The following is a 21,680-nucleotide window of genomic DNA, read 5'->3' on the forward strand; positions in this document are numbered from 1 at the left end:
CCTGGTAATGTCTAGGTTAAACATCAATAATTATAACATGGTAATGTGAGAACACAAATGTAACACTATTGGAATATTAAAGTGGATGATCTATTGGACCGCCGGAGAAGTGAATACTACAGGATTGTGTACCGGGTTCAGGTCCAGGTAGGTCTGGTGATGCTCTCTGACAGGATCCAGTCCTTCAATGGCGTTAGAGTACTTCTCATCTCCCAGGTAGAAATGAGGAAAGGACGTCACGACTGGAGCACCTGGAGAGACAGGGAGGAGAAGTTAAGTGACTTGGAACTCTGTGAAGACGGGAAAGACGAGAGGCTCTGAACTCTGTTCAAGCTAAGAGAGGAAGAAATGGAATGTGATAGGATCATCTTGTTTGCAATATACAGTGGGGCAAAAAAGTATTTAGTCAGCCACCAATTGTGCGAGTTCTCCCACTTAAAAAGATGAGAGAGGCCTGTAATTTTCATCATAGGTACACTTCAACTATGACAGACAAAATGAGAAAAAAAGATCCTGAAAATCACATTGTAGGATTTTTAATGAATTTATTTGCAAATTATGGTGGAAAATAAGTATTTGGTCAATAACAAAAGTTTATCTCAATACTTTGTTATATACCCTTTGATGGCAATGACAGAGGTCAAACGTTTTCTGTAAGTCTTCACAAGAGGTACCCACAGCAATGTTGATTCAATAGAGGTACCCACAGCAGTGTTGATTCACTAGAGGTACCCACAGCAGTGTTGATTCACTAGAGGTACCCACAGCAGTGTTGATTCACTAGAGGTACTCACAGCAGTATTGATTCACTAGAGGTACCCACAACAGTGTTGATTCACTAGAGGTACCCACAGCAGTGTTGATTCACTAGAGGTACTCACAGCAGTGTTGATTCACTAGAGGTACTCACAGCAGTGTTGATTCACTAGAGGTACCCACAACAGTGTTGATTCACTAAAGGTACTCACAGCAGTGTTGATTCACTAAAGGTACTCACAGCAGTGTTGATTCACTAGAGGTACTCACAGCAGTGTTGATTCACTAGAGGTATTCACAGCAGTGTTGATTCACTAGAGGTACTCACAGCAGTGTTGATTCACTAGAGGTACTCACAGCAGTGTTGATTCACTAGAGGTACTCACAGCAGTGTTGATTCACTAAAGGTACTCACAGCAGTGTTGATTCACTAAAGGTACTCACAGCAGTGTTGATTCACTAGAGGTACTCACAGCAGTGTTGATTCACTAAAGGTACTCACAGCCATGTTGATTCACTAAAGGTACAGTACTCACAGCAACAAAAGCTTTAATATAAAACAGTTGTAGGCCCCTAACTTCCCTCCACTACTAAGAGACCTGTTTCTCTAACTTCCCTCCCCTACTAAGATATCTGTTTCTCTAACTTCCCTCCCCTACTAGAAGAGACCTGTTTCTCTAACTTCCCTCCCCTACTAGAAGAGACCTGTTTCTCTAACTTCCCTCCCCTACTAGAAGAGACCTGTTCCTCTAACTTCCCTCCCCTACTAGAAGAGACCTGTTTCTCTAACTTCCCTCCCCTACTAGAAGAGACCTGTTTCTCTAACTTCCCTCCCCTACTAAGAGATCTGTTTCTCTAACTTCCCTCCCCTACTAAGAGACCTGTTTCTCTAACTTCCCTCCCCTACTAAGATACCTGTTTCTCTAACTTCCCTTCACTACTAAGAGACCTGTTTCTCTAACTTCCCTCCCCTACTAGAAGAGACCTGTTTCTCTAACTTCCCTCCCCTACTAAGAGACCTGTTTCTCTAACTTCCCTCCCCTACTAGAAGAGACCTGTTTCTCTAACTTCCCTCCCCTACTAGAAGAGACCTGTTTCTCTAACTTCCCTCCCCTACTAAGAGACCTGTTTCTCTAACTTCCCTCCACTACTAAGAGACCTGTTTCTCTAACTTCCCTCCCCTACTAGAAGAGACCTGTTTCTCTAACTTCCCTCCCCTACTAAGAGACCTGTTTCTCTAACTTCCCTTCACTACTAAGAGACCTGTTTCTCTAACTTCCCTCCCCTACTAAGAGACCTGTTTCTCTAACTTCCCTCCACTACTAAGAAGATACCTGTTTCCTGGTGTTGTGATAGGATCTGTCCTTCGCCCCTCAGAGGACAGCTAGTCCCTCACCCCTCAGAGGACAGCTAGTCCCTCTCCCCTCAGAGGACAGCTAGTCCCTCTCCCCTCAGAGGACAGCTAGTCCCTCTCCCCTCAGAGGACAGCTAGTCCCTCACCCCTCAGAGGACAGCTAGTCCCTCTCCCCTCAGAGGACAGCTAGTCCCTCTCCCCTCAGAGGACAGCTAGTCCCTCACCCCTCAGAGGACAGCTAGTCCCTCTCCCCTCAGAGGACAGCTAGTCCCTCTCCCCTCAGAGGACAGCTTAGTCCCTCACCCCCCAGAAGACAGCTAGTCCCTCACCCCTCAGAGGACAGCTAGTCCCTCTCCCCTCAGAGGACAGCTAGTCCCTCTCCCCTCAGAGGATAGCTAGTCCCTCACCCCTCAGAGGACAGCTAGTCCCTCTCCCCTCAGAGGACAGCTAGTCCCTCTCCCCTCAGAGGATAGCTAGTCCCTCACCCCTCAGAGGACAGCTAGTCCCTCTCCCCTCAGAGGACAGCTAGTCCCTCTCCCCTCAGAGGACAGCTTGTCCCTCTCCCCTCAGAGGACAGCTAGTCCCTCTCCCCTCAGAGGACAGCTAGTCCCTCTCCCCTCAGAGGACAGCTAGTCCCTCTCCCCTCAGAGGACAGCTAGTCCCTCTCCCCTCAGAGGACAGCTAGTCCCTCTCCCCTCAGAGGACAGCTAGTCCCTCTCCCCTCAGAGGACAGCTAGTCCCTCTCCCCTCAGAAGACAGCTAGTCCCTCTCCCCTCAGAGGACAGCTAGTCCCTCTCCCCTCAGAGGACAGCTAGTCCCTCTCCCCTCAGAGGACAGCTAGTCCCTCTCCCCTCAGAGGATAGCTAGTCCCTCACCCCTCAGAGGACAGCTAGTCCCTCTCCCCTCAGAGGACAGCTAGTCCCTATCCCCTCAGAGGACAGCTAGTCCCTCTCCCCTCAGAGGACAATTAGTCCCTCACCCCCAGAAGACAGCTAGTCCCTCACCCCTCAGAGGACAGCTAGTCCCTCTCCCCTCAGAGGACAGCTAGTCCTTCTCCCCTCAGGGGACAGCTAGTTCCTCTAGTCTACTTTCCCTCCAATGAGTCCACTGTGTGCTACTATAGGACTGCCTCCCAAATGGCACCCTGTTCCCTATATAGTGCACTACTTTAGACCAGAGCCCTATGGAACCCTATTCCCTATATACTGCACTACTTTAGACCAGAGCCCTATGGAACCATATTGCCTATATAGTGCACTACTTTAGACCAGAGCCCTATTCCCTATATAGTGCACTACTTTAGACCAGAGCCCTATGGAACCATATTGCCTATATAGTGCACTACTTTAGACCAGAACCCTATTCCCTATATAGTACACTACTTTAGACCAGACCCCTATGGAACCCTATTGCCTATATAGTGCACTACTTTAGACCAGAGCCCTATTCCCTATATAGTACACTACTTTAGACCAGACCCCTATGGAACCCTATTGCCTATATAGTGCACTACTTTTAACCAGAGTCCTATGCCACTATATAGGGAATAGGATGCCACTTGGAGACAGCCCTGGTGTCTGAACTGAAGACAATCTGACCGAGTGGAGAGTCCAGGTGGATTGTGTGTTTACGTTACAGTACGTGTGGGGTAAGTAGAACAGAGGTCATGTTTTGGTAAGCTGTGGCAACAGTCACCTGACGGAGATGGCGTTAGCATAGCAACACACATTCAACTTCATAATACAATCTGCGACCCAAATCACACCCTATTCTCTATATAGTGCACTACATTGTACCAGAGCCCTATGGCAGTGGTCAAAAGTAGTGCACTACATACAGAATAGGGTGCCATTTGGGACGCAGACAAGGTCAAATACCTATGTCCCTCTCACTTCCCCTGTCCTTGCCCGGTCATCATGATATGAACTAAACAGAAGTAGGGGAAAGCTAACAGACTTGGTGGACAGACCTGGGTTCAAATACTGTTTGAAATCGTTCAAATACTTGACTGTTCGCTCTAGCTTGCCTGATCAGCAATTGAGACGATTCTATTGGTCCAATTAAAGAGATACTTTGGGATTTTGCCAACGAGGCCCATTATCTACTTCCCCAGAGTCAGATGAAATTGTAGATACCCTTTTCATGTCTCTGTGTGCAGTTTGAAGGAAGTTGCTAGCAAATTCCATAGACTTCCAGTCAGTGCGCTAACGCTAGTTAGCATTGGCTCGCGAAACTACCTTTTAACTTCCTTCATATTGCATGCAGTGACATAAAAATTGTATCCATGAGTTCATCTGACTCTGGGTAAGTAGATCAAATCTGAGGTATCCCTTTAAGCCAGGCACGCTCAATCAAGCTCAGATAAAGTATTTGGAATTATTTGAACCTAGGCCTGATGGTGAACGATGCCGATCCACACATGGGTCAATTAAAGGGTTTGCTCTCTTCTAAACGTGGGAGAGTGAGTGAGTGAGTGTGTGTGTTTGTTTCCTTTGGCATGTTAACCTTGGCAACCCACTAATGCATCCAGTCAATCACCCGCGAGACACTTACTGGGCAGACACAACCGTGGACACGAGGGCTGCGTCTGAAATGGAACCCTATTCCCTACATAGTGCACTACTATGGGCCCTGGTCTAAAGTAGTGTACTATATAGGGAATAGGGTTCCATAGGGCTCTGGTCTAAAGTAGTGCACTATATAGGGAATAGGGTTCCATAGGGCTCTGGTCTAAAGTAGTGCACCCTAGGAGATTAGAAGAACTAACTGCTCCTTCCCGGACCACAGTCAGGTGACAGGGCTTACCGCCGCCCCGCCCGGCAACCAGCCTACTCAGTTAGTGGGTCAGGCCTGGTCAGGTGGTTTTGGGGAGGTAGAGCTGAATCACATGTGTGTGTGTGTGTGTATTCTGGGGTTTGGGAGGACAACAGAAGACATTGGGGGAGATATGAGTGAGATTTTAATGTTACATCATATTTATACGTATGAAATATTGAACCAATCCACATATTGATCATATTTCAATTTGTCTCCTGAACTGACCTGGAGTAAAATGAAAAGGCCCTACCACACCTGGTGGAGAGGAGAGGAGGTAGACCTTACTACACTTGGAGGAGAGGAGAGAGGAGGAGGTAGACCCTATTGGCTGAGAGAAATTGATGATAAGATGATTGTGGGGGCTGTCTTGTTAGACTTCAGTGCAGCTTTTGACATTATTGATCATAGTCTGCTGCTGGAAAAACGTATGTGTTATGGCTTTACACCCCCTGCTAAAATGTTGATAAAGAGTTACTTGTCTAACAGAACACAGAGGGTGTTCTTTAATGGAAGCCTCTCAAATATAATCCAGTTAGAATCAAGAATTCCCCCGGGCAGCTGTCTAGGCCCCTTGCTTATTCAATTTTTACTAACGTCATGCCACTGACTTTGAGTAAAGCCAGAGTTTCTATGTATGCGGATGACTCAACACTATACATGTCAGCTACTACAGCGACTGAAATGACTGCAACACATAACAAAGAGCTGCAAGTTAGTTTCAGAGTGGGTGGCAAGGAATAAGGAATAAGTTAGCCCTAAATATTTCTAAAACTAAAAGCATTGTACTTGCAACAAATCACTCACTAAACCTTAAACCTCAACTAAATTTTGTAATAAATAATGTGGAAATTGAGCAAGTTGATATGACTAAACTGCTTGGAGTAACCCTAGATTGTAAACTGTCATGGTCAAAACATATTGATGCAACAGTAGCTAAGATGGGGAGAATTCTGTCTATAATAAAACGATGCTCTGCCTTCTTAACAACACTAACAACAAGGCAGGTCCTACAGGCCCTAGTTTTGTCGCACCTTGACTACTGTTCAGTCGTGTGGTCAGGTGCCACAGAAAAGGATTTAGGAAAATTGTAATTGGCTCAGAACAGGGCAGCACGGCTGGCCCGTGGAAGTACACAGAGAGCTAATATTAATAATATTTATGTCAATGTCTCCTGGCTCAAAGTGAATGAGAGATTGACTTCATCAGTACTTTTATTTGTGAGAGGTATTGACATGTTGAATGTACCGAGCAGTCTGTCTGAACTACTGGCACACAGCTCGGACACCCATGCATACCCCACAAGACATGCCACAAGAGGTCTCTTCACAGTCCCCAAGTCCAGAACAGACTATGGGAGGCACACAGTACTACATAGAGCCATGACTAAATGGAACTCTAATCCACATTAAGTGACTGAGGCAAGCAGTAAAATTACATTTAAAAAACAGATTAAAAAAAAATTTATGGAACAGTGGGGACTGTGAAGCAACACAAACATTGGCACACACACACACACACACACACACACACACACACACACACACACACACACACACACACACACACACACACACACACACACACACACACACACACACACACACACACACACACACACACTATACATTCACATGGATTTAGTACTGTGGATATGTGGTAGTGGTGGAGTAAGGGCCTGAGGGCAAACAGTGTATTGTGAAATCTGTGAATGTATTGTAATATTTTTACAATTGTATAAACTGCCTTAATTTTGATGGACCCCAGGAAGAATAGCTGCTGCTTTGACAGCATCTAATGGGGATCCATAATAAATACAAATACACCTGGAGGAGAGGAGAGAGGAGGTAGACCCTACTACACCTGGAGGAGAGGAGAGGAGAGAGGAGGAGGTAGACAGGAGGAGGTAGACCCTACGACACCTGGAGGAGAGGAGAGGAGGTAGACCCTACTACACCTGGAGGAGAGGAGAGAAGGAGGTAGACCCTACTACACCTGGAGGAGAGGAGGTAGACCCTACTACACCTGGAGGAGAGGAGAGAGGAGGAGGTAGACCCTACTACACCTGGAGGAGAGGAGAGAGGAGGTAGACCCTACTACACCTGGAGGAGAGGAGAGGAGGAGGTAGACCCTACTACACCTGGAGGAGAGGAGGTAGACCCTACTACACCTGGAGGAGAGGAGAGAGGAGGAGGTAGACCCTACTACACCGAGAGGAGAGGAGAGGAGAGAGGAGGAGGTAGACCCTACTACACCGAGAGGAGAGGAGGTAGACCCTACTACACCTGGAGGAGAGGAGAGGAGAGAGGAGGAGGTAGACCCTACTACACCGAGAGGAGAGGAGAGAGGAGGTAGACCCTACTACACCTGGAGGAGAGGAGAGGAGAGAGGAGGAGGTACACCCTACTACACTTGGAGGAGAGGAGAGAGGAGGAGGTAGACCCTACTACACCTGGAGGAGAGGAGAGAGGAGGAGGTAGACCCTACTACACCGAGAGGAGAGGAGGTAGACCCTACTACACCGAGAGGAGAGGAGAGGAGGTAGACCCTACTACACCTGGAGGAGAGGAGAGGAGAGAGGAGGTACACCCTACTACACCTGGAGGAGAGGAGAGAGGAGGAGGTAGACCCTACTACACCGAGAGGAGAGGAGGTAGACCCTACTACACCTGGAGGAGAGGAGAGGGGAGGAGGTAAACCCTACTACACCGAGAGGAGAGGAGGTAAACCCTACTACACCGAGAGGAGAGGAGGTAGACCCTACTACACCTGGAGGAGAGGAGAGGGGAGGAGGTAGATCCTACTACACCGAGAGGAGAGGAGGTAGACCCTACTACACCTGGAGGAGAGGAGAGGAGGTAGACCCTACTACACCTGGAGGAGAGGAGAGGGGAGGAGGTAGACCCTACTTCACCGAGAGGAGAGGAGGTAGACCCTACTACACCTGGAGGAGAGGGGAGGAGGTAGACCCTACTACACCTGGAGGAGAGGAGAGGGGAGGAGGTAGACCCTACTACACCTGGAGGAGAGGAGAGGAGGAGGTAGACCCTACTACACCTGGAGGAGAGGAGAGGAGGAGGTAGACCCTACTACACCTGGAGGAGAGGAGAGGAGAGAGGAGGAGGTAGACCCTACTACACCTGGAGGAGAGGAGAGGAGAGAGCAGGAGGTAGATCCTACTACACCTGGAGGTAGACAGGTAGACAGGTAGGGTGGAGTGGAGGTGCACCTACCTTTTCGGCATACGCTGACTTTGAGCAAGCCGGTGCCCAGGCACTCTTTGGGGGAGACACAGAATCCTTCGTTGGCTGGGTTCTCCTCCTTGCTTGCCAGGACATCACGAGGAGGGGTGAAACGATACGCTGGGAGCCCCTTCACCTTCACATCTTTCTCAAACTCCATGAAGATGGACCTGAGGATCACAACAAACAATCAATTAAATAATCCACCAACCAACCAAATAACCAAACCATGACGTTACTGTCTGAAAAGAAACAAAGAACTGAGAAATATTACCGTTTTTTTATTCATATTTCACAGTTCATACTTTATACAGTTCCTACTACCTTGCATTTCAATTCAGGAAGGAAACTGAAATTCTGAATGGAACTGACCCAAACCCTGCTGGTAACTCCAGTTGATCATTATGTCATTCCCCTATTCTCACAACCCAGAATCCCCTAATCTCACAACCCAGAATCCCCTATTCTCACAACCCAGAATCCCCTAATCTCACAACCCAGAATCCCCTATTCTCACAACCCAGAATCCCCTATTCTCACAACCCAGAATCCCCTAATCTCACAACCCAGAATCCCCTATTCTCACAACCCAGAATCCCCTAATCTCACAACCCAGAATCCCCTATTCTCACAACCCAGAATCCCCTAATCTCACAACCCAGAATCCCCTATTCTCACAACCCAGAATCCCCTAATCTCACAACCCAGAATCCCCTATTCTCACAACCCAGAATCCCCTAATCTCACAACCCAGAATCCCCTATTCTCACAACCCAGAATCCCCTATTCTCACAACCCAGAATCCCCTATTCTCACAACCCAGAATCCCCTATTCTCACAACCCAGAATCCCCTAATCTCACAACCCAGAATCCCCTAATCTCACCACCCACCATCTTAAATTGTGCACTAGCTAGCTATTTAACTAAATTGACATATGTTTACACCTTTTTTTCATGAGAGTAACATTCTCCCAGTGGAACATATTGCATAAACTTAGGAAATTAAGTGAAATTGCAAAAGGAATTAACCCCAAAACTGGTACCTCCAGTTGACTTGCCCCTTGGATCATTGCCAAATAGTCTATCTGCTGGTGTGCATCAGCTCTTCTGTAATACTCAAAACAATGTGTGTATAAACAATGTGTATATAAAGGTTGTTGGACATGAATAATGACTGGAACAACAACTTCCTTTTATAAATATGATACAAAGAACAGGAAGTGGGCTGGGAGCCACTGGCTGCTTCCCAAAGGTCAAATAGTGCACTATGTAGGAAATAGGATGGCATTTGGGATGTTACCAGTGGAAGGTGGGATGTCCCCTTCAGCCACAATAACACAGATGACCAGTCGCTGCTACTTATGTGTGTAAGAAGGTGAAAGGGTTTTTCCAAACATCCATTGGAGGTTTTGACGAGTTAAAAATGTGCTCCTGATGAAAATGGCAGATGCACACGCCAATCCAGCAGATCATTTCCGCCCGTCCTGAACAAAGGGGGGAGGAAGTTCGCAGTAGTCGACGTGTCCCTGTTTTTTAGGTCAAGGTTCCCAACTAAAATAGACCGACCCCCCACCCACACAATCCACCAATCAACAACAAGGGGAGAGTCTCATATATTTAGGTGAAAAGTCATGTAGAGATACAAAGAGGTTAATTGGGCTTGTCAAAGTACACGCAGGGATGGGTAAAAATGACTAAATACAGATAAAAAAAAAAAAAAAAAGATCAATGTATCAAAATAAACTACAAAATACAAGTATTTTGAAATGTATTTAATTAAAATATACATATTTTGTATTTTAAAATACACGTATTTTGTATTTTAAAATACAAAAATACATTTGTAAGTAGCTGGCCCAAACACCAACAGCATTCTCAGTAACAGTTACAAAAACGTTTTACTTGCTATGATTGTGATATGTTGTTGTTTAATGGTAATTAAATTAGAGTGTGCGGCTCTCCTTTATTTTAATGTTGTTGTTTAATACCTTAGTTGAGCAAGTCACTTTGGATAAGAATGTCTACTAAATGACCAAAATGTAGATGTGAAATGGAACATGACAAATTAACTGCAAAGAACACTGGGTATTGGTTCGGGGCGGAGCTCACTAGAATAATACTCATCCTACACATTTATATTAGACCATAGGGAGGTAAAGCTAGCTCGGCGAGGTCCGTAGGGAGGTACAGCTAGCTGGACGAGGGCCGTAGGGAGGTAAAGCTAGCTGGACGAGGGCCGTAGGGAGGTAAAGCTAGCTGGACGAGGGCCGTAGGGAGGTACAGCTAGCTGGACGAGGGCCGTAGGGAGGTACAGCTAGCTGGACGAGGGCCGTAGGGAGGTACAGCTAGCTGGACGAGGGCCATAGGGAGGTAAAGCTAGCTGGACGAGGGCCATAGGGAGGTAAAGCTAGCTGGACGAGGGCCATAGGAAGGTAAAGCTAGCTGGACGAGGGCCATAGGGAGGTAAAGCTAGCTGGACGAGGGCCATAGGGAGGTACAGCTAGCTGGACGAGGGCCATAGGAAGGTAAAGCTAGCTGGACGAGGGCCATAGGGAGGTACAGCTAGCTGGACGAGGGCCATAGGGAGGTAAAGCTAGCTGTAGGAGTGTGTAAATTACCAGGAAGTTATGATGATAACCATCTCACAAGATCCCTGTCATGTGAACACATTATTCCCCTGACACTAATAAAATATTACTTCCCCTTCTGCTGAGGCGAGGTTGTAGGGCCTAGAATAACCCACTACCTCATCAGCACTCACATCCTAACCGTGTGAAAGGTCAGAAGAACACAGGCCATTGCTCAATATGAAACATCGCTGTTCTAGTGAGATCCTTTTAACACAGCGAAACTGTATTGAACAGTAAACTTAAAAGGGGTACATTTGTTTTCAGTGGAACTTTGATATACAGTTTAGCAAGGTTGTTTTGGGGTCAATAACATTTCAATGAATGAAGTATGTATAAGCTTTTGATTGTTTTTATTAAATCGGGAAATTTCATTTATCCAAATCCTACCATTTATTAAATTATCTGTTCTGTTCAGACATAATCTGAATTCTGTACTTTGTACTGCTCCTGCACAGGTAAGTGGTGAAGACTCGTTCCTTCTTGAACAGCAGGAGATGGAAGGCTGATGTCCCACTACCTCATCAGCACTCACATCCTAACCAGCTGAAAAGTCAACCATGAGAAGAGCTCTATCAGGCCATTGGTGAGAGACTGAGAGACAACATTCTCGTGGGATCCTTCTACCACAGGGAGCCTGTGTGTCGTGGACGTTCCAGTGACCTATGATATTATTTAGCAGGGTTGGGGGGGGACAATTCTATTTCCTTATATAAAAGCAATACTTCCTGTATTGACTTGAATTGAAATGGAATCGACTCCCAAATCTCCTGTTTTAAAAATGGTGCGTTTTTAGTGACCTTTCACATACTGTTTCATCTGTTTCGTCCTGACATGACGCGTACTCAGTTTTCTGCGCTGTAGCCTACCTGCACAGGTCAGGACTGAAGATGTACAGTCTCTCCGTCTTGGACAGCAGGGGGTGGAAGGCACTGCCGTCTGTACCGTTGATCATATTACTCTGTTCAGACGTCCACAGGCTCAGTTTACTGAAACACAATATTTATTTCTAAATGTAACTCAATTAAAGGAAGAATCTAATACCTATAAAATAAAAAAAAAGCACCGTCTAGCCCAATGTTTGATTGTTTAGGTTTATATGACTCATCAAATACTGTATTACATCAAATCAAAATCAAATCAATTGGTCACGTACACATGTTTAGCAGATGTTATTGCGGGTGTAGTGAAATGCTTGTGTTTCTAGCTCCAACAGTGCAGTAATATCTAACAAATCCCAACAATACACACAAATCTAAAAGTAAAATAATGAAATATAATAAGTATATAAATATTAAGACGAGCAATGTTGGAGTGGCGTTGACTAAAATACAGTAGTAGATAATACAGCATATACATATGAGATGAGTAAAGCAGTATATACACATTATTAAAGTGACTAGGGTTTCATTATTAAAGTGACCAGTAATTCCATGTCTATATAGGGCAGCAGCCTCTGAGTAGCTGGGTGGTAGTCGGCTAGTGATGGCTATTGAACAGTCTGATGGCCTTGAGATAGAATGTTAATACACGTTAGTGCTTTATCTTGTTAGGTTCTAGAACAGAGTAAAAAAAAACTACGGACGACTAGGGGAAAAGCTGGAACCAAGTTTATTCACCCAATGGGTCAGACAGCTGACAGCTGACATGTTTCTACCAGCACACCCCACTTTAGGTGGGGCAGGAAGTTAAGTGATGTGAACTGTTCCTTCTCCCTTAATGTGACCTGACCTAACTTCGGGCCCCATTCCTTACTACTGCACATCTCTCCACCCTTATCAGTAACCGCAACCATGTGATCGCCTATCCTTTACTCAGTACATTCCCCTGGTTCATATCCAACCATGAATTGACCTCACGATATACAAACCTCCTACAGATATCCATTAACTTCTGGTATAGAAACCAGACTGTGGTCCTTCTCCTTTCCATAGGATACCTGATATCTAACAATAACATGTGCTGACAGAACGTAAAAGTTCTGCATTCCCCTCTCTCCCTCCGTACCATGAACAAGGATATTTCTCAATTTCAAGTTTAGAAGTCTGAAGCCATCAATCTAATCAAAGGCGAAGAAGGAAAAGATGCTGCCTGAGGTACATACGGACACTCTAGCAGGACGTGAGAAGATAGCTAACGAGAAGTTCTCATTGAGTCTTTTCTAACAGGGCCAAAGACCAGAATGTGACAATCCCACAGCTCTGTTGTTCTGGCTAGGCTAGGGGCCTCTGGGGAGATTCTCTATCTCTCTGGTGCTGCAGACCCCTGATCCACATTCCAAATTGAACCCTATTTCCTAATACAGAGCACTACTTTGGACCAGGGCCGCCAATAGGGGCTCTGGTCAAAAGTAGTGCACTACATAGAGAATAGTGAGCAATTTGGGATGCAAGCCCTGTCCTCTGTTACTCTCTCGCAGTATGTAGAAGGTCTTAGGAAACCGGTGGACTGTTTCGTTCCAGTCTTTTACACAAGAGAGTTACTCAATAATGGGTTTCTCATCATCAAATACAAGTGTTAATCTAGGGTGTGTTCTGAGGAGATGACGTGCAGGTACAGTATGTAATGTAGCAGACAGAGGATGTGCAGGTACAGTATGTAATGTAGCAGACAGAGGATGTGCAGGTACAGTATGTAATGTAGCAGACAGAGGATGTGCAGGTACAGTATGTAATGTAGCAGACAGAGGATGTGCAGGTACAGTATGTAATGTAGCAGACAGTTAGATGACGTGCAGGTACAGTATGTAATGTAGCAGACAGAGGATGTGCAGGTACAGTATGTAATGTAGCAGACAGTTAGATGACGTGCAGGTACAGTATGTAATGTAGCAGACAGAGGATGTGCAGGTACAGTATGTAATGTAGCAGACAGAGGATGTGCAGGTACAGTATGTAATGTAGCAGACAGAGGATGTGCAGGTACAGTATGTAATGTAGCAGACAGTTAGATGACGTGCAGGTACAGTATGTAATGTAGCAGACAGAGGATGTGCAGGTACAGTATGTAATGTAGCAGACAGTTAGATGACGTGCAGGTACAGTATGTAATGTAGCAGACAGAGGATGTGCAGGTACAGTATGTAATGTAGCAGACAGAGGATGTGCAGGTACAGTATGTAATGTAGCAGACAGTTAGTGCTGTGTTGTAACCTGCACATCCTCTATCTTTTGGAGTAACTCTCTTAAGAGGATCCATCTCTCCACTTTTTTTTTGAAGAATGATCTGTGAGTGAGCATCACGTTGTCTATTATCTAAGTTACAACACAGAGACGTGTGTGTCATCGTGGGCCAATGTGTTTCGGTACCTTTCTCCTTTAAACGTGGCTACCCTGCCGTAGTCCATGAAGTCCGCCTCCCCGGTATGATAAACAAATTCACCATCATTGCTTCCATTTTTCTACAGAGTGGGAAAAGAATGAAAATCATTTTAAAGTGCATATTTTCTTCTCTTTTCTTATTATTTTAGCACCACACAGGACTTTAGGTGGCCATGGCAACCCCCAGCAGACACAACAGGTTGCAGCGACCATTGACAATATATCATGTCAAGTCCAACGACTCCTAGGCTACAGTACCCAAATAGTTATTTACAGAACTTCTTCATTTTGTATTGACTCCGTGGACACCTACCTTGTACATTAGGCCAAAGTACTCGTCAATCTCTGGGTTAATGGGATGGATGCGGGACAACAGAGGGTCCTTGAAGCCCCACAGCAGCTCGTTGACAGAGCGCGTCATGAAAATGCCGACACGCAGGGAGTTCATCCAGACAGATACCATCGAACTCTTCCAGAAACTATCCTTCACCTTGTTCATCACCGCCTGAGGAAGGGGGAGGGGGGGGGGAGAGATTTGAACCTGAAAAAACCTGTTTACTCAGCACAACCTGAAAACACTGAAAACCCGGTTACTCACCACAGCTGGGATATTGATGGTTGTGATCATGTCATAATCAGGATCACCTACAGAGCGCTCTGGCAGGAACACAAATGTCTTGGGTTGGTAGGCAGACACTCTGGTCCCATTGTCTACAAAAGTCACATTCTCCTTGGGCCTGTACTCCCTGGAACAGAGCAGACAAGGGGAAAGTCAGTCTCGGCAAACATCACATTTTCCTTGGGCCTGTACAACTTGACAAAGCAACTGCCAAACTTACCCAACATCCACTTTTTGCAATATAATGCATAACTATTTCAACATATTCCATCACAAATCGAATAAACCAGACTAGGTAATTAGGTTAGGTTAAGAAGCCAGATTATCCTGACTAGGTAATTAGGTTAAGAACCCAGATTATCTTGACGAGGTAATTAGGTTAGGTTAAGAAGCCAGATTATCCTGACTAGGTAATTAGGTTAAGAACCCAGATTATCTTGACGAGGTAATTAGGTTAGGTTAAGAAGCCAGAATATCCAGACTAGGTACTTAGCTTAGGTCAAGAAACCAGATTATCCAGACTAGGTAATTAGGTTAGGTCAAGAAACCAGATTATCCTGACATCAAGTGTGCCTGCTGTAAAACTGATGTTTGTTGCTCTAGCTATGGACGTTGATATTTGTTTTAGAGAGCGTCCTTTAGTACATTAACAGCGATAACCCACTTCTCTCATCATTGACGATGAAATGACGATCTACTTTTTAAAAATGGCCGAAATAGTGACTATTGTGTTATGGGTTAGATGGAATGCTACATGTGCAAATGTATTTGTAGCAGGAGGCGAGGTATATACGAGGCCTGTGTTTGAGACATAATGTTTACATAAGGCTCATAAATTAAGGTTGGGGTGATTTCTCGCATTATTCATCTCATATGTATATACTGTATACTGCATCCTACACTATCTATTCTATACTATCTATTGCATCTTAGCCGCTCTGTCACTGCTCATCCATATATTTTTATGCTTATATATTCTTATCGCATTCCTTCACTAGATTGTGTATATTAGGTTTTGTTGTGGATTTGTTAGATATTACCTGTTAGATATTACTGCACTGTCAGATCTAGAAGCATAAGCATTTCACTACACTCACAATAACATCTGCTAACCATGTGTATGTGACCAATAACATCTGCTAAACCATGTGTATGTGACCAATAACATCTGCTAAACCATGTGTATGTGACCAATAACATCTGCTAACCATGTGTATGTGACCAATAACATCTGCTAACCATGTGTATGTGACCAATAACATCTGCTAACCATGTGTATGTGACCAATAACATCTGCTAAACCATGTGTATGTGACCAATAACATCTGCTAACCACGTGTATGTGACCAATAACATCTGCTAACCATGTGTATGTGACCAATAACATCTGCTAACCATGTGTAAGTGACCAATAACATCTGCTAACCACGTGTATGTGACCAATAACATCTGCTAAACCATGTGTATGTGACCAATAACATCTGCTAACCATGTGTATGTGACCAATAACATCTGCTAACCATGTGTATGTGACCAATAACATCTGCTAACCATGTGTATGTGACCAATAACATCTGCTAAACCATGTGTATGTGACCAATAACATCTGCTAACCATGTGTATGTGACCAATAACATCTGCTAACCATGTGTATGTGACCAATAACATCTGCTAAACCATGTGTATGTGACCAATAACATCTGCTAACCATGTGTAAGTGACCAATAACATCTGCTAACCACGTGTATGTGACCAATAACATCTGCTAAACCATGTGTAAGTGACCAATAACATCTGCTAACCATGTGTAAGTGACCAATAACATCTGCTAACCATGTGTATGTGACCAATAACATCTGCTAAACCATGTGTAAGTGACCAATAACATCTGCTAACCATGTGTATGTGACCAATAACATCTGCTAACCATGTGTATGTGACCAATAACATCTGCTAAACCATGTGTATGTGACCAATAACATCTGCTAACCATGTGTAAGTGACCAATAACATCTGCTAACCACGTGTATGTGACCAATAACATCTGCTAAACCATGTGTATGTGACCAATAACATCTGCTAACCATGTGTATGTGACCAATAACATCTGCTAACCATGTGTATGTGACCAATAACATCTGCTAACCATGTGTATGTGACCAATAACATCTGCTAAACCATGTGTATGTGACCAATAACATCTGCTAACCACGTGTATGTGACCAATAACATCTGCTAACCATGTGTAAGTGACCAATAACATCTGCTAAACCATGTGTATGTGACCAATAACATCTGCTAACCATGTGTATGTGACCAATAACATCTGCTAAACCATGTGTATGTGACCAATAACATCTGCTAACCATGTGTAAGTGACCAATAACATCTGCTAACCATGTGTAAGTGACCAATAACATCTGCTAAACCATGTGTAAGTGACCAATAACATCTGCTAACCATGTGTAAGTGACCAATAACATCTGCTAACCATGTGTAAGTGACCAATAACATCTGCTAAACCATGTGTAAGTGACCAATAACATCTGCTAAACCATGTGTAAGTGACCAATAACATCTGCTAACCATGTGTAAGTGACCAATAACATCTGCTAACCATGTGTATGTGACCAATAACATCTGCTAAACCATGTGTAAGTGACCAATAACATCTGCTAACCATGTGTAAGTGACCAATAACATCTGCTAACCATGTGTAAGTGACCAATAACATCTGCTAACCATGTGTAAGTGACCAATAACATCTGCTAACCATGTGTATGTGACCAATAACATCTGCTAACCATGTGTATGTGACCAATAACATCTGCTAACCATGTGTATGTGACCAATAACATCTGCTAAACCATGTGTATGTGACCAATAACATCTGCTAACCACGTGTATGTGACCAATAACATCTGCTAACCATGTGTAAGTGACCAATAACATCTGCTAAACCATGTGTATGTGACCAATAACATCTGCTAACCATGTGTATGTGACCAATAACATCTGCTAAACCATGTGTATGTGACCAATAACATCTGCTAACCATGTGTAAGTGACCAATAACATCTGCTAACCATGTGTAAGTGACCAATAACATCTGCTAAACCATGTGTAAGTGACCAATAACATCTGCTAACCATGTGTAAGTGACCAATAACATCTGCTAACCATGTGTAAGTGACCAATAACATCTGCTAAACCATGTGTAAGTGACCAATAACATCTGCTAACCATGTGTAAGTGACCAATAACATCTGCTAAACCATGTGTAAGTGACCAATAACATCTGCTAACCATGTGTAAGTGACCAATAACATCTGCTAACCATGTGTAAGTGACCAATAACATCTGCTAAACCATGTGTAAGTGACCAATAACATCTGCTAAACCATGTGTAAGTGACCAATAACATCTGCTAACCATGTGTAAGTGACCAATAACATCTGCTAACCATGTGTATGTGACCAATAACATCTGCTAAACCATGTGTAAGTGACCAATAACATCTGCTAACCATGTGTAAGTGACCAATAACATCTGCTAACCATGTGTAAGTGACCAATAACATCTGCTAACCATGTGTAAGTGACCAATAACATCTGCTAACCATGTGTAAGTGACCAATAACATCTGCTAACCATGTGTAAGTGACCAATAACATCTGCTAAACCATGTGTAAGTGACCAATAACATCTGCTAAATATGTGTAAGTGACCAATAACATCTGCTAACCATGTGTATGTGACCAATAACATCTGCTAAACCATGTGTAAGTGACCAATAACATCTGCTAACCATGTGTAAGTGACCAATAACATATGCTAACCATGTGTAAGTGACCAATACCATTTGATTTGATGATATCATTCCTCTATGTATATTGTTACAGGAGATAGCTCGTAGGAGAGGGAGGACAGCTAACTGTGCACAATATAGAGACTATTATGAAGTTACGTTGAACGTTACACAGAACCAGATCATGGTGAGAGTAGCAGAGATTAGGGTTGGCATAGCAGACACTATTGTCAACTTTCAAGAAACCTGTTGTTAGATTGGATACTCTTCCAGCGGCACTAATCTCTCCCCCGTTTCTAACCTGAGCACACAAGAGAGTATTATCCACAGGTACCGACTGTAGCAGAACACAGGAGGTCATTGGAGATGTTGGCGGGTAGGGGACCGGGTATGAGTTGGGAGACAGGTAGAGAGTATCTGAAAGGGTCATTCCTAGATCTATCAGTGAACCACGAACAGTAGAAGAGCAGGAAACAAGATTTCAGGCAGTAGTTATTATCACGGTAGTCGCTGTAGGGACAGTAACTGAAAGAGGCTATAGTAACAGCATGGAATTGGACTACGGCGCAAATGAGGGATTTTGAGGTATGCCTCATGGGCAGAGTCAGTAGTAGCAGGGGTTCCTTTAGTAGCATTACTGGGATATCATTTTATGAGGGCATTGATGTTGAAACGTATTGAGTTGCTATAGGCCAACGTAAATGTATATCTGGTGGCTATGAAGGAGAAGGGGCGCAAAGTGACAATGACATGGCTTGGGAACACCTCTCGGAGCCCCTGGCCGAAAAGGAGAAGACTGGGTGAAAGCATGAGTTTTTTTTAGGGATTTCATTTTTGTGGAATCCAGCAGGAAACTATCCTGAAAGCATAGAGTCAGGCGAAGAGAGAGAGTAGGAATTGTCATGTTATCAAACTTTGGTTGTTCTTTGCATGTATAATTATGCATAGCTTATTAACACAGTATTGCTATGTTTTGTGTTTCTCTTTGCTTTTCAAGTCTTGTGCTATCACTCTCTTAGGAACCAGAAAAGAGAAAGTTGAAACGGAAGCAGTCGACGGCTCCAGGGGACACGTTATTATCAGTGATCTATGATAAATGGGAATAAGAGTGTGCATTGGGTGTGATTATAGAACAGAGGACATAAGTCTCTGAGTTTGTAAACCTCATTGTGAATGTTAATCATGTTTATTTTTTGTTCTGGTTTTATTATCATTGTTTGTCCATTTATAAGTCATTTCCAAGTTTATGTAAACTTTGACCTGAGAGGACAGGCTTGGCTCCATCCAGGAAGTACCTGTTAGGTGCGTAGTCCTACCTGTATGTGTAAGGGCCGACCTGAGAGACGATAGGCTTGGCTCCATCCAGGAACGCATCTGGGTTGGTGACGTTGAAGAAGAAGTATTGCATGAAGACGGGAGGAGGAGGGTTTTTCCATGTCTCAAACACACGACTACCCTCTGTCAAAGTTATCTCCTAGAAACAGAACCACATCAGTTAGTTTTCTCGTCCCCCCCAATCTATAGACAGATGCTGGACAGAGCCGGCTGGTGGACGACGTTAGTATTCTCTTCACCTTGTCCCCCCCAATCTATAGACAGATGCTGGACAGAGCCGGCTGGTGGACGACGTTAGTATTCTCTTCACCTTGTCCCCCCCAATCTATAGACAGATGCTGGACAGAGCCGGCTGGTGGACGACGTTAGTATTCTTTATGACATCATTCAGATTGATTAGAACTGTTTGGTTGATCAGGTTTCTGTTCTAAATTCCACTCTGCATTAAAAAAAATTTTATCTGTCACGAGACATTCACTCAAAAAAGAATACTATTGAAAATAGTGAATGAGGGTTTAGGATTGCATGCAATTAATTCTCACAGGAGAACAACAACATGCCTGCCTGGGGAGTTGGGAATGTGGGATGGAGGGGGGGTGGATAGAGGGAGAGGGAAGAACGGGGGGGGGCTACCACAAGGCGTAGATGAATAGGAAAGACCCTCTCTTTGTCTATGGCAGGGCTCTCCAACCCTGTTGAGACAATAACAGTGTGCGTGTGTGTGTGTGTGTGTGTGTGTGTGTGTGTGTGTGTGTGTGTGTGTGTGTGTGTGTGTGTGTGTGTGTGTGTGTGTGTGTGTGTGTGTGTGTGTGTGTGTGTGTGTGTGTGTGTGTGTGTAGAGACTGATCATGTGATTGATTAGTGAGTTTATTGGCCACCCGTTATTCATGGCACTGATCTTCATGATCAGAACACATTCCTCAGGTCTGAGCACATAGAGAGAGAGAGAGAGAGAGAGAGAGAGAGAGAGAGGGAGAGGGAGAGAGAGAGAGAGGGGGGAGAGGGAGAAAGAGGGACAAAGACCCAAGCCACCAGGGGACCTGAGGAAGGGGTGGTATGTGAGGGGTTAAGAGATCAGTCTCTCAGCCTCTCCAACGACAAAATGTCCAGCTGAGTAGCTTGGGACAATGTGCCTGTCATCTTAAATAGAAGGAGAACAGAGACTGGAGTCTTCCAGCATGGAAGATGTGAAGTTAACCACCTATAGCATACCAGTATGCTTACAGTGTTGCTCTTTCTAAGCCACTTTCCACTACGACAAAGACACAGCATTTGCTGGGACAGAGGAAACATTTAGGCTTTGATGTTTTCATTAGTGAGGACATACTTATTCTACGCAGGCATGTTGCTAGAGGTTGAAACCAAAGTTGTTCATACGCCAGTCCTGCTGCTACACAGCCGTCTCTAAAGTGTTGGAAGGTATTGTTCTGGTCTGGCTAAGGTCACCTCTGGTAACCCTTTACTACAGTGACTCAGATAGAAGCTGTGGAGTTGCAAAACACTTCAGGCCTGCGTTCCAAATGGAACCCTATTCTCTATATAGTACACTACTTTTGACCAGATGCCCTATGGGCCACTGGTCCCTATGAGCGCCGGTCAAAAGTAATGTACTACATAGGGAATAGGGTTCCATTTGGAATGCAGGCCAGCTCTCACTGTTACCCAATAAGCCTGCCTGCCATGCTCTGAGGCTTACCACACAAAGTGGGCCTGCTGCTGAGTTCTGTGGTTTCAGTAATGAGCTTGAATCTATACCAAATGGCAACCTTTTCCCTTCACAGTGGGCTCTGGTCAAATGTAGTACA

The 21,680-nt window shown here is 44.5% G+C and overlaps 1 protein-coding gene and 1 long non-coding RNA gene across 2 annotated transcripts in view; both read right to left on the minus strand.

Annotated features, from left to right (window-relative positions):
- The window catches only part of LOC139539141 (uncharacterized), a 239,420-nt gene that overhangs the window by 49,331 nt on the left and 168,409 nt on the right, over nt 1–21,680 (minus strand). The gene's annotated exons all lie outside the window — the stretch shown is intronic.
- Nucleotides 1–21,680, minus strand: part of LOC139539098 (lysosome membrane protein 2-like) — a 44,601-nt gene that overhangs the window by 8,943 nt on the left and 13,978 nt on the right. Inside the window, exons 2-8 of the mRNA XM_071341855.1 lie at nt 19,857–20,014; nt 14,713–14,860; nt 14,428–14,619; nt 14,103–14,194; nt 11,664–11,783; nt 8,158–8,336; nt 133–251 (exon numbers count right to left, since the gene is read on the minus strand). Coding sequence (XP_071197956.1) covers nt 133–251; nt 8,158–8,336; nt 11,664–11,783; nt 14,103–14,194; nt 14,428–14,619; nt 14,713–14,860; nt 19,857–20,014 — 1,008 coding nt within the window. The remainder of the gene's footprint in view (nt 1–132; nt 252–8,157; nt 8,337–11,663; nt 11,784–14,102; nt 14,195–14,427; nt 14,620–14,712; nt 14,861–19,856; nt 20,015–21,680) is intronic.

Source organism: Salvelinus alpinus, chromosome 1 (genome assembly GCF_045679555.1).
Source record: "Salvelinus alpinus chromosome 1, SLU_Salpinus.1, whole genome shotgun sequence".
In the NCBI taxonomy this organism is placed as follows: Eukaryota; Metazoa; Chordata; class Actinopteri; order Salmoniformes; family Salmonidae; genus Salvelinus; species Salvelinus alpinus.